General features: G+C 38.5%; 1 protein-coding gene across 1 annotated transcript in view; it reads left to right on the top strand.

Annotated features, from left to right (window-relative positions):
• PSMD1 (proteasome (prosome, macropain) 26S subunit, non-ATPase, 1) overlaps positions 1–12,810 on the top strand; it is a 110,156-nt gene extending 97,346 nt beyond the window's left edge. Inside the window, 6 exon segments of the mRNA XM_012652203.1 lie at positions 2,223–2,392; positions 4,685–4,777; positions 6,189–6,275; positions 6,864–7,010; positions 10,619–10,774; positions 12,581–12,810. Coding sequence (XP_012507657.1) covers positions 2,223–2,392; positions 4,685–4,777; positions 6,189–6,275; positions 6,864–7,010; positions 10,619–10,765 — 644 coding nt within the window. The 3' untranslated portion in view covers positions 10,766–10,774; positions 12,581–12,810.
• Positions 12,811–13,495: the final 685 nt, after the last annotated feature.

Raw genomic sequence — 13,495 nt, 5'->3', positions numbered from 1 at the left:
AGTAGAGACCGGGTCTCGCTCTTGATCAGGCTGGTCTCGAACTCCTGAGCTCAAACAATCCGCCCTCCTCGGCCTCCCAGAGTGCTAGGATTACAGGCATGAGCCACCGCGCCCGGCCTGTATTTACTTTTGACAACCAAGCAAAATGTGGTCACCTATAAAATATTGAGATCAATAGAAGTGAAATGTGAGCAACTAGAATCCAGCATTGTAATTCAAATTAGGATCCTGATTAGGCACAGACAAGCTCCATTGTTATAGGCTGTATTATATAAACTAACAGATTTGCATTTCAAAGTTTTGTGATACAGCACTAACACCATTACTATGGACCAGAGGTTGTAACACACCTGCCCTTGAGCCAAATCTGACAAAGATGTGTGTTTTATTTTACCTGCTAACAAAATTTGCAAGATTTTGGACAAAATCCAGATAGAGTCTACTTTTAAAAACAAAATGATCTAGTGACCTTGGACCTACACCTCTAGTAACATGTTCCCATTAAATAAAACACGTACTTGCCAGTTTACTTCAATTCCTCACTTCTCCCAGTCCACTTTTTCTCATTTGTTTACCTATCTCTTTCCAAAAGACATTCGATTTTGCAACCCCTAATAGCCTCCTAGAATCTCAACCTTACAGGGGCTCAGTAAAGATCCAGCTGTCTAACTCTGATAGCTCGGACCTTAGCTCTGGTTCACTGGCTTTCAAACTGTGCTTCTCTGTACTCTCTAGAGGAATAGTCTAGGGGATGTGGCAAGAGGTCGGGTTCCAAGGCATACTACCCTCCCGACACTCCAAACTTCTGATTAGACAGAATCAGCTCTGATTTTGTTGTTTTACATATTGTGGTTCCTCAAAAATTTTTCAGTTGAATCAAGAATTGAAGGTTAAAAGTTTTCTTTTGTTAGTGCTAGTGCTCTAGTTCAAGTACTAAAGTTTATACCCTTATGTTGCCAATGGAAAAAAAGACTCTTAGAAGTAAAGTGAGCCAGGCGTGGTGGCACACACCTGTAGTCCCAGCTGTTCAGGAGGGTGAGGCAGAAAGATCACTTTAGGCCAGGAGTTCAAAATCACAACATAGCAAAACCCTATCTCCAAAAAATAAAAAAATAAGTAAAATGATTTGTCTCTGGTCATAAGACTAGTTAATGTCAGAGCTGCCTCCTACCAATTTAAGTGATTTAGTAATTCATAGAGTAATGCTTCCTACTTTACTTGGATTTTTATGTAGTTGCACGTAAATCTTCATAACTGATAATGAATATTTCTCATAATTCTAATACTTTTTATGCTGCTTAACACTTAAAAGAGCAAGAGTCAGAACATATTCTTTACTATTATTTATTTATTTAGGCAGAGTCTTGCTCTGTTGCCTAGGCTAGAGTGCAGTGGCATCATCATAGCTCACAGCAATTTCAAATTCCTGGGCTTAAGTGATCCTCTTGCCTCAGCCTCCCAAGCAGCTGGGACTACACGTGCGTACCACCATGCCCAGCTAATTTTTTAAATTTTTTGTAGAGATGGAGTCTTGCTGTGTTGCTGAGGTGGGCCTTGAACTCTTGGCCTCAATCTCCCGTCTCGGCCTCCCAAAGTGTTAGGATTATAGGCATGAGCCACCACTCCTGGCCTGTTACATATATTTTATAAATGTGTTGCTGAGGTGGGCCTTGAACTCTTGGCCTCAATCTCCCGTCTTGGCCTCCCAAAGTGTTAGGATTATAGGCATGAGCCACCACTCCTGGCCTGTTACATATATTTTATAAATGTGTGAGTATATTATAAATATGTACTTTTCTGCATTCATACATATGATTAAAGCAGAAAGGGTAAAACTAAGTTAACAATATCTACCTCTTGCCTCTTTGCTGTTGCTTGCAAATATATGTACTATTAATAAATTATTAGCACATTAAAAGCTAATATATAATATAGATCAATATTTAATTTAGCATCACAGTTTTGATACCCTTCAGGCTTAGTTTTTGAAAAATACCTGCCTCCAGATAAAGAAGGTCTACATTTTCCCTGAGTCCAGTAAAAGTACAGCATTTCCAATTTTGGAGAGCCTAGATAACTCAATGACTAATTCCAAAGACTCTATATTAGATTGTATGAACTGTGCTCTTAAAATAATCACCAGATGTTTTCCCAGTGCAGTACTTAGAAATCTTTATTATTACCCCACTGGATTGCTGTTCATAGTTTCTCTTTTTCTACAGGTGGTCATAATGTCACAATCTCCTTACAGTCCAGGACTGGGCACACTCATATGCCTTCCGTGGTTGGAGTCCTTGTCTTTACCCAGTTCTGGTTCTGGTTTCCTCTTTCACACTTCCTGTCATTGGCTTATACCCCTACCTGTGTCATTGGCCTTAACAAGGACTTAAAGGTATGTTTGTGAGACCTCAACTTTGTAGTACATCCTGTTCGCCATATCCTATTGATATACACCACCCACTTGCAAGCATTTCCGTGAAATTTTAAAGATGAGTTGGCATCTCATCAATAACATGTTTTCCCTTCAATTTGAGTCATCACCTTGTTAAGTGGAGTGTGTCAGTGGAAGTTTTAAAAATCATGTCTCCTTACTAGCTGTGTAATCTTGAGTAAATCAATTGAGAGGGAATGGTGAAAGAGAGGGCTAAATTCAAAGATGTGAAGAGGCTTTGTAGACCCCCCACTCTGATGAATTTTATTTAATACTAAAGGCTGTGGGAGCTGTTGAAGGGTTTCAAGTAGACAAATGACATGAGATGTACATTTTAGAAAGATCGTTCTGGTATCAATGGAAAGCCGTTAAAATGCTACTACAGTAATCTGGGCAAGATAGAATGAGAACCTAAACTAAATCTTAATAAAAAGAAATGAAGATTTGAGTCAGGGACATGTTTCAGAGTTACGTGATACAAGAGTGATTGATGGAAGAAAGAATTGTTACTAAAGGGAAAAGCAAAATAGGAGGATGTTCCTTTGGTAGTGGCAGAGAACAAGACCCGCAGTGAGGAACCAGGGAATCTGACAGAATGAAACTGGTCACTTAAGTCAAAAACTTAAGGTGCTGTATGCTTTGTCATCACATTTTTAATCATATTTTTTAATGGGGTTTGTGTTTAGGTCTTTCTCAATCCTGTGACCTGATGATTCATCTTCTTGTTCTTTAAAGGTCAAAAGGCTTTTTGACCTTAAAATAATTCTTACATCTAGTCATCACTGTTCTATTAAATTTTCAGAGTGGAAAATTTTTAGGCCAAAAATTCGCTGATAAAGATTGAATATTTCACTGTATTGATTTTGCTATATAGCCAATTATCCTTTAAGTGTTTCAGTATTAAAACTGCTCACATTTGTAAATATTAAGCAGTTTTATTTCTCAAAATAAGGATCGTTTGGTTTCCCAATCCCTAACCTTTAACATTGTAACTAAACATCCTATAAAGGGGCTTTTATTCTCTGCCAAGTAATTTTGTGATCTCTGTTTTCATTCTTTACTATAAAAGCTGTATGGACCCACCTACACAGGAGGCTGAGGCAGGAGGATGGCTTGAGGCTAGGAATTCAAGACCAGCCTGAGAAACAACATAGCGAGATCCCATCTCTAAAAAAAAAAGAAAAGAAAATGAAAAAAATTAGCTGGATATGGTAGTGCGCATCTATACTCTCAGCAGCTCAGGAGGCTGAGGCTGGAGGATCGCTTGAGCCCAGGAGTTTGAGGTTGCAGTGAGCTGTGATTGTGCCACTGCACTCCAGCCTGGGTTACAGAGCGAGCACCTGTCTCTTAAAAAAAAAGAAAGTGAGATGGAGAAGATAAGCTTCCTTGCCCTAGTAAATATGGTGCTTATTATCATTCTCCCATCAATGTAAATTGGGTAAATAGAGAAAAATTCAGACCAAAGAATTTTAGACCTGGTCACTAAGTAATATGAAGCTGACTTTCCATTAGGCTGTTAGACTCTTATAAGGCATAATTAAATGATGTAGAAACAATTTTTTTTTTTAATGAAGACAGAGTCTTGCTCTGTTGCCTCAGCTAGAGTACGGTGATGTCATAGCTCACTGCATCCTCCAACTCCTCGGCTCAAGTGATCCTCCTGCCTCAGCCTCGTGGGTAGCTGGGACTACAGGCCACCAAATTAGCCATGCCTGGCTAATTTTTTCTATTTTTTGATAGAGACAGGATCTCGCTCTTGCTCAGGCTGGTCTCAAACTCCTGACTTAAAGCAATCCTCCCAGAGTCCTAGGATTACAGGCATGAGCCACTGTGCTTGGCCAGGAAACTATTAATATATACAGACTTATAAGTTAGTGTGGTGCAAGGAAGGGACATGGAAGTTTGGGACAGAAAATCAATCAGACAGCTTTACAAAGGAGATAACAGTTGATCTGATGCTCACACCATGAGTAGGACTTAATCCACTGAAGTAGGGTAGGTTGTTGGTAAAGGTGAGATAAAGGGATACCTATTCAAAGGCACAGCTTCAGGAAAGCACAGGGAACTACAGGTAATTCTGTAAAGCACCTAAAAACTGATTCAATAAAAGAAGACAGATGCCTTTCAGAGAGTAGTGATAACATAGTTGAACATCTAGCAAGCATTGAAACTTCTGGTCTCTTTTTTGTATCTTACTTAACTCTTGATGTTATTTTAATGGAGAAGGAAAAACAAGTTCTTTTATTTCTTCAGATGCCAAAAGTTCAGTATAAATCAAACTGTAAACCATCCACATTTGCATATCCTGCCCCTCTGGAAGTACCAAAAGAAAAGGAAAAGGAAAAGGTATGTTCTTTGTTCCTTTAAGCAACATTTGTACTTACAAATAGAAGCTGAGTGTTTTACCTGTGCTTGTTTTTAAATATGTTTTATGTTTAAAAGTAACACTTCTTATGGTAAAAATCTAACATTACACAAGAATATGAAGTAAAAGCCCTTTTTCTGTCTTGGTCATCCAAGTCCCATGTCACAGGAGTCACAACTGATGAATCCCTGTGTAGGTTTTCTCTGCATATGTCAATACTTTTTATACCACACATAGAATTATTCTCTACATACTATTCTGCATCTTGTTTTCGCTTTAACATACCTTTAAAACTTTTATTGTATATGGATCTCATTTTTTTCCCAAAGCTACCAAGCCATGCCTTTATGAATGTAGCATTATTTATTATACTAGTTCTTTCTTTAGTTTCATTTAAGGTTATTTCTAATTTATCACTACTACAAATGAGTCTGGAATGAAAGTCTTTATACCCATCCATTTGTGTGCACTTGTGCCAGTAAATCTATAGGTTAGAATTTTGGATGTGGAATTGCTTGATCAGAAGTAATACACATTATTTATTTTCTTAGGTACTAACCAATTTACCTTTCAAAATGGATATAATCAATTTATGCTTCTACCAGTCATTGATATGTGTTAAATCAAAGAATAATGATTAGAGAGCTGTACTTGCCAATGAAATTTTACTCAGTAAAAGTATCCTTTCATGACACATTATGTATAGAGAATAGTTCTTTCTGTCAGGATAATGTTTCATATTATCCAGTTAATAATTTGGTGTAAATTTTGTGTATAAGTGGCAATAATTATATAATTGACCAAATTTGAGGGTGGCTGCTGTGTTTTATACCCTCTTTTTAGTTCTAAAACAAAGACAGCTTTACACCAATATTGCCCAGCTCTTCGAACTCCCTGTTTCACCTTTGATTTCAGTGAGACTCATCAAGGAGGATAATTCCAGGCCAACCACTTACCCATTATCATTGTAAGGCACCTAGTCCAGTGCGGACATCTCTATAATCAGGACTGGAGGAAATTATTGTGTTTCCCAGTGCTTTCCCTATAAAGCAAAAAAGGATACAGCACCCAAATCTTTATTTTAGAAGTACATGATAAAAAAAAAAAAAAGTACATGATAGCAAATTTATGTACAGGCTAGGCTACAGATTAGAGAAGATTAGAGTTATATTAGACACAAGCCTCTAAGAACTAAAGATTCGCCTGGACAATAGTAGTAAATTATGTCAGTAAATGTCCTTGTTATTCCCATTTATTCTCTGATTATTTTGTTCTTTATAATACTTACTGCCAGGAAACAGAGTAATATTATAGGACTGGGTTTTTCTTAGGGCTTATATGTTTGTACATAGCTAAGGAGTTATAACGATTTACCCTGTTCGCTTCCTCTAGGTTTCTACTGCTGTGTTATCTATAACTGCCAAGGCTAAAAAGAAGGAAAAAGAAAAAGAAAAAAAGGAGGAGGAGAAAATGGAAGTGGTGGGTATAACGTGGTGATTGGTCATATGGGTTGAAGTATCCATCTCTGTTATGGTCCAGATTCTTCCTTAGTCGAACATTACTATACCTTGCTTATGGCTTCCTTCAAATAATTATCCTATTCCCAGCATATAGAATCATATAATTTTACTTGAAAGGGACACGAGAAATTATATCCATTGGTAGGAAGAATAGAAGAAGCATACAAATCAGGAATAAGTTCCTAGAGGAAGTCACAACCAAAATAGGTTTTGAAGGGCAGAGTGGGATTTTTAGCAGACAATGAGATGATGGTAGGAGAAAGAAAAATCCTTTCAAACAAAGAGATTGTCATTCCTTTAAACAGACTTTCTTTTACTTACATCTGATGGTTTTTGTACCATCTTATCCTTTAAAACCAAGTCAAATACCACTCCCATTCCCAAGCAGGGTTACATTTGTCCTCTGAATCTATTATCACTTAAGTCGTACTTCCGTTGTTATGTGCCACTACATTTTGTACTTAGTAGTTGCTCAGAAAACTTATCAAACATTACTTAGTGATGTGGAACAAAAGCGAACTTTTATTGGGCCTTTTTTCCCCCCTAGGATGAGGCAGAGAAGAAGGAAGAAAAAGAGAAGAAAAAAGAACCTGAGCCAAACTTCCAGTTGTTGGATAACCCAGCCCGAGTTATGCCTGCCCAGCTTAAGGTCCTAACCATGCCAGAGACCTGTAGATACCAGCCTTTCAAACCAGTAAGTTACTAGTCGCTCTTAGCTCTGTATACCATGGGATAGTAATCTGCAGAACAATAGAATATTGACAGAGGATAAATCTCCAAAGCACTGGAACAAGTTCTCTAGTACTAAGAAATCTCTTAGCAAAAGAAAGAATATTTCCTTCTATTTCATATATATTTTGGGGAATTTTTCTTTTCTATGTGTAACTCTACAAAACTCCCCTATTCTGGGCCGGGTGCGGTGGCTCACGCCTGTAATCCTAGCATTCTGGGAGGCCGAGGTGGGTGGATTGCTCAAGGTCAGGAGTTCGAGACCAGCCTGAATAAGAGCGAGACCCTGTCTCTACTAAAAAATAGAAAGAAATGATCTGGACAACTAAAAAAAAAAATATATATATATATATATAGAAAAAATTAGCCAGGCATGGTGGCGCATGCCTGTAGTCCCAGCTACTCGGGAGGCTGAGGCAGGAGGATTGCTTGAGCCCAGGAGTTTGAGGTTGCTGTGAGCTAGGCTGACACCATGGCACTCTAGCCCAAGCAACAGAGTGAGACTCTGTCAATCAATCAATCGATCAATCAACCAATAAATAAATAAATAAAAACAACAACTCCCCTATTGTGCCACAGATGTATGCCATAGACATTCCTAATACGGCATAGTGATTAGGAACATAGACTATAGAGCCAGGCATACTAGATTTGAATCTTGATTCTACCACTTACAGGCTATGGGACCTTAGACTAGGTACTGAATCTCTCACTGCCTCAATTTCCATTACTGTACAGTAGAGATTGTGATCCCTAACTCATAAGCATGTGGCTCAAATTGAACAAGTTAATACATAAGCACTGAGAACATTTACTGGGACTGCTCAGTAAATGTTAATCATTATAATTACACTGCTGTCATAAACACATTGAATTTTAGAGTTCAAAAAGGATCTTCATGCCATTTAACTTATTCCAAGGTAGAATATTTCATGTTAGTAACAAAATGCTTATCAGAAATTTAAGCATGAAGCTGCCTTTATCTTACAGGTTCTTGTACCTCGAAAACTAAAGAGCCATCAGTAGACCCATTCAAGATACCCAGATGCTAGGTCTATCAAAGATGTCAGAGATGAGATTTCTAGATCCTCATACAAGAATAAACTTATTCTTATCAACCTGGTGGGTCAGAGGCAGCTGTTACCTATAGTTGTGAGCCAAGGTCTTACATGACTAGATTATCAGCTAGAGGAGACAAAGGCAGGGAATGGAAGATAGTGTATATAGTGGTTTAGAGCTGGAATTTGGCATAACTGGGTTTATATTTCAGCTCTGCCATTTTACCTGTGTGACTATACAAGTCATTTAATGTCAGTTTCTTCATCTGTAAAATTGGTCTGGTAATACCATCTCCCTCCTAAAGGTGTTGTAAAACATCTAAACCAATGATAAATGTTGATCTGTAGCACTACCTAATCTATAGTAGTTGCTGTGTGGTGTTAAGTGAATGAATTGACAGAACTGCCAGTGGACGCCTTAAGTACGGTCACTGATCTGCAGTCCACTTCATCTTAGTGACATTTTTGCAGAGAATGTATTCTAATAGTGTCCGTAAACTTTTCGTGCCAGTTGAAGTGGAATATATACCCAGAACAGATGTCTTAGGACACAACTAGTGCATACTCTAAGCACATGAGATACCCAATGTTTTTGACAATTATGAACTAAAGGTAGACTATGCTCAAGGCCAGGAGGCAATATGAGCACACTGGTATACCACAGTTGGAAATTAAATATTTGTTAAGTCTTCGCTCAAATTAAGTCAGAGTTACAACAGTTGATCCATCTATAAATCCAGAAAGACTTCCTCTATCTGTGCAAGAAGTGAAGGTTGAAGAATAATTGTCAGCTGCCTGGCTGACTGTTGAAGGTGTAGCCCAACACAGTCCAACAAAGACTGGGAGACTTAGTGTTCCCAGATGTTTAAGGAGATTCTTGTCCAATCATTAGATGATTGAGCAGAGACTTCAGTGGACACACACGACAGAGAATACAAACCTTATAGTGTTTCGTTGCCTATATATTCAGTTGGCATTAGCCTTCCCAGAGAACAGAAAATCATGTACCTCACTGCTTAGAGGGTGAACTTTCTTACCAACATATACAGCATTAATAAACCTAAACCATGTATAGCTATAAACAGCTTTTTCCATGTGTGGATGATATTGTAGGATTTGAGCTGGATTATTTCATTCCAGTTAAGCATGAAATAGTAATAACCTAGAGCCAAATGTTTCCCAAAAATAGGAAGTCCTCTTGTGAACCTGGGTATTTTCTTCTGTTTGGTAGCATATTCATCTCCATTTGGTCAATTAGAAGGTTCAAGTAAACTTTTAGGCCATGGAGGATTAGGACAGTGACCACATACTCTGATTGTTCTTGGGGTGAGTATTGGTAGTAAAGGCAGGGTCCTTTCATAAAATGCATTCTCTTCAAGAAGAGCAAACTTTTTAAGTGAGAGGGTTCTAGGTAAATGTAGGGATATATGTGTTTTAAGGGAGAAGGGGAATAGTTTGGAAATTCATGAATGCACACCAGTTTTATAGCGTGGCAGGGCAGAGTTCTGATGAGCAAAAATCGGATTAGGTTAAACTGCAGAGATACTTATACATATGTGAATCATTTGACTAATGTGCTTGTGCTTCTTTTCCTTCCCAGTAATGTGCTTTGGTAGAAATATGCTATTTCCAGTTGTGCCCTGCCACTGTTGACTGATTTAATTACAGAGAGCAGCTTTCCATTTCCTTTGACACAGGCAAGCAAATAGAATGAGATTAGCACACCAGAGATGGGTGAATAGTTTGGTGTTTGGATTTACCTTCTGCTAATATGTTTGGGAGAAGGCTTAATAGAATTGCTGCTACAGTCTGCTTTCTGTTTGTTTCCCATCTCTTTTTTCATTGGCTTGCATCACAAGGATTTATAGATCAAAGTGAAAAGCACTCAGATGTCTGGTATATTTATGCTGTTCTCTCCATCGTTCTGAAATTGCTGCTGGTTTTTCATTTACAAATTATCTTGTGTCCAAAACGATGGTCATCTCACGATAATGTAGTACATATTAGACTAGCGTGCTTCTCAAACTTGAATGCGCATACAGATTGACTGGGGATCTTGTTAAAATGCAGATTCTGTAGATCTAGGGTGGGTGGGCCCAGGTTTTCTTTATTTTTAACAAGCTCACAAGTGGTAATGATGCTGCTGGTCCAGGACCACATCTTCAGGAGGAAGGCATTAGAATATTGTATTTGGACAGGAAACATTATCGTCAGACTGAGGCTAGTAGACAGATCCATGGCTGAGAAGTACTATTCTTAAATTGGGATGCAGCAGCTGAGTAGAACAGCATCACATGTTATACCATCCAGAGCCATTGGGTTAAGTTTGCAAATGCTCCTTATAGATCACAGTTCCCTTTATCCTAGTAAAGTATAGTTCTGCCCTAGGTTTTTACTTCTGAATCATTCAGATAGTTTTAAGGTGCCATTTAACAAGCATACACCTAGACTGTGGAGCAGGCTTGAAATATGAGTGGAGCTTGTGCTTCTTCGCCCCCTCTCTCTCTGTTTACAGCTCTCCATCGGAGGCATCATCATTCTGAAGGATACCAGTGAAGACATTGAAGAACTGGTGGAACCTGTGGCGGCACACGGCCCTAAAATCGAGGAGGAGGAACAAGAGCCAGAACCCCCAGAACCATTTGAGTATATTGACGATTAAGGACCAGAGGTATGTGTGCAAAAATGTTACGAAGGTAAACCTCTTCGTCAATACTTCACAAATGTTTTTTACAAGGACATCGTCTTCACTGTTTTCCTTCGTTTTACACTTAGTACTTATTTACTTAAACAGTATTAAAACTTCCCCCTATTTTGACCTCTTTCTGCATGTGTAGGAAGAAATTCCTTTTTTCTTTCTTCCTTGATTCTATACACTACTCTGCCAATGCTATTCAAAGTGGCTGGCCTGTAAACGGTTTTTATAGTTCTGTAAGGAGATAGGAAACTTGCTTCAGAATGTAAATCGACTCAGTACTTCTTTCGTCCACAAAGTCTTCTCCAGAAGAGTCATCTGAACTGTATAGTTTGCTTAGTGATGGAGTTGATTTACATTCTGATATAAGTTCCTTGTGGATCAGTTATAGTTGGACTGGCACTGGCCCGTTGATCACACTTTTGAGTATCACAAGTATGCAATTTTCACTGAATTTTCTCTCTCCTTGTCTCCTTTGGCAATACTTTTGACAGTAGAAGCCTTAACATTCATTTATTCAGTGTAAATCAGGGTGCTTATAGAGACTTTGGGGTCATTTAGACCACACCACAAAGCTTCGTCCAGTTGAAAAAGATCATTACTGTGCCAGTATTCTAACAGTATTCAAGGGGTCTTTAGATGTGAAAGATTAGAATAATATAATTCATGAAATTGTCATTCTTAGTTGCCCCATTTCTTTTGAATGGTCACCACATAATTGAAGGCTCAGGTGAACTACATAATCAAGGTTCCCTAATTCCATCCTAGCATGAACACATTTTCAGACAACTATGAATTTATTCCATGCTTTGAACAAAATAAGGACAGTATCATGTATTACATTTAAAAGTCTAGTTGCAAATCAAACATGGTGAGTGTTACACACTGACTAGCAATTAATGAAAGCTTTACAGAAATCTCCGATAAATACTAAGGTACAAACCCTGCCATTTGTAGGAAAATATATTCATGCCTCAGGGAGACTATTAGTTTGGGACTTACAGAAAAGGGGATTTATACTGATTTCCCTGTTATCTAAACTTACTTTTGAAAATTATTGGCCGGGTGCAGTGGCTCACGCCTCTAATCCTAGCACTTTGGTAGGCTGAGGCAGGAGGATCACTTGAGGCCAGGACTTCAGGGTCAGCCTGAGCAAGGGTGAGACCCTATCTCTACCAAAAATAGAAAAAATAGCCGGGCGTGGTGGTATGCACCTGTAGTCCCAGCTACTTGGGAGGCTGAGTCAGGAGGATTGCTTGAGCCCAGGAGTTTGAGGTTGCAGTGAGCTAGGCTGATGCCACTGCACTCTACCCACACCAACAGAGGGAGACTCTTATCTCAAACAAACAAAAAGAAAGAAAAAAAGAAAATTATCTTTCAGCCTTGCCGGTTTCCTAAGTTTTACCCAACTAGCACATGACAGTATAGATGTGGTGATCACTCAGTCTGTATTGGAGAATGGAAATGACACCTATTAGCCTCCCTTTAGCATTTCATAATACCTTACAGGAAGCCCCCTGGTGATGGCTTAGAGGCTTATAGCTGGAAACTGGATTCTTGTTAGTTTTTAAAGGATAAAATATTCAGTCCATTAGGGGTTTGACAGCTATAGTCTGTCTTAACCCAAACTAGCATAAGGACTGCAAAGGCAGGGTTGGGGCCTAGTTTTAGATTTCAACAGCTAGTAATAAAAAGAGAGAGAGAGAGAGAGAGAGAGAGAGAAAATGTTTTGCAATTAAGAATGACTCTAGCTTCTACCACCACCCCCATTCCCTTTCACAGGATCTCACTTGCTCTTCTGAAGAAGATTGTCCAGGCTCTTATTGGAAATGCCTATGAGGAAATTCATGCTGAGACCTGCTGTTCAATGCATGTACCATTGCCTCTGCGCTGACCTGAAGAACCTTGTCTCCAAGTCTTTGGTTGAAGAGAAGATATATGACTATTTAGTGTGTTCTTTCACAGAACTTGGTTTTCAAATAAATATATTAAAATCTCCAGATGGACAAGAATTTTGTTTTTCAGCCTGGATTTTAATAAATGAATCTAATCTTGTCCCCACCACGAAATGCCTAAATTCAAAGAGCTAAGTCCTTGATGTGCTAGGATGAGTATGCATGACTTTCATATTGGTGAAAAAATCCAGCTATTCTTAATTATAGATCATTTGAGAATAACGAGGGAAAAAATCAAATCTTGCTCATCACCCCAAGAATTCCCTGCAGTTTTTTTAATGGAATAGAGAGTGGGTGCCATCCCTTACTGAAGAAGTCTCTTTAATGATCCAAAGAAAATGTTTAGACAGCTAAAAGGCATTTTTTTAAAACAAACTTTGCTTTTAGGATAAACGGGCAGGGTTGATCTTCTGACAACTACACCATCTCCTTGTGTTCTGCCATATGAAATGGGTCTTTCTGATTGACTGGAACATGGGGATGAATAAGAGCTGGATTTGAGAGGTTTTGTGATTTGGTCTTCAATCATGTATAATAAAGTAGGTAGCTTCCAAAATTATACATGAATGGCACTTTGCTCCTACCTTCATTCTTTCACTTCTTAATTTAGGATATAGTCTTCTGAGTCTGGAAGAAAAAAAACCAAAACTGTTATTAAAGGAAAAAAACTCCTATATCAACCCTAAGACATTCATCTACCACAGCCTTGTTATTAGGTCCAGGTCTAAAGGTTACTGATCCC

This window comes from Propithecus coquereli, unplaced genomic scaffold, assembly GCF_000956105.1.
Source record: "Propithecus coquereli isolate 6110/MARCELLA unplaced genomic scaffold, Pcoq_1.0 Scaffold383, whole genome shotgun sequence".
NCBI classification, from domain to species: Eukaryota; Metazoa; Chordata; class Mammalia; order Primates; family Indriidae; genus Propithecus; species Propithecus coquereli.
The sequence above is the reverse complement of the archived record's forward strand: the minus strand, read 5'-3'. Positions and strand labels throughout refer to the sequence as shown.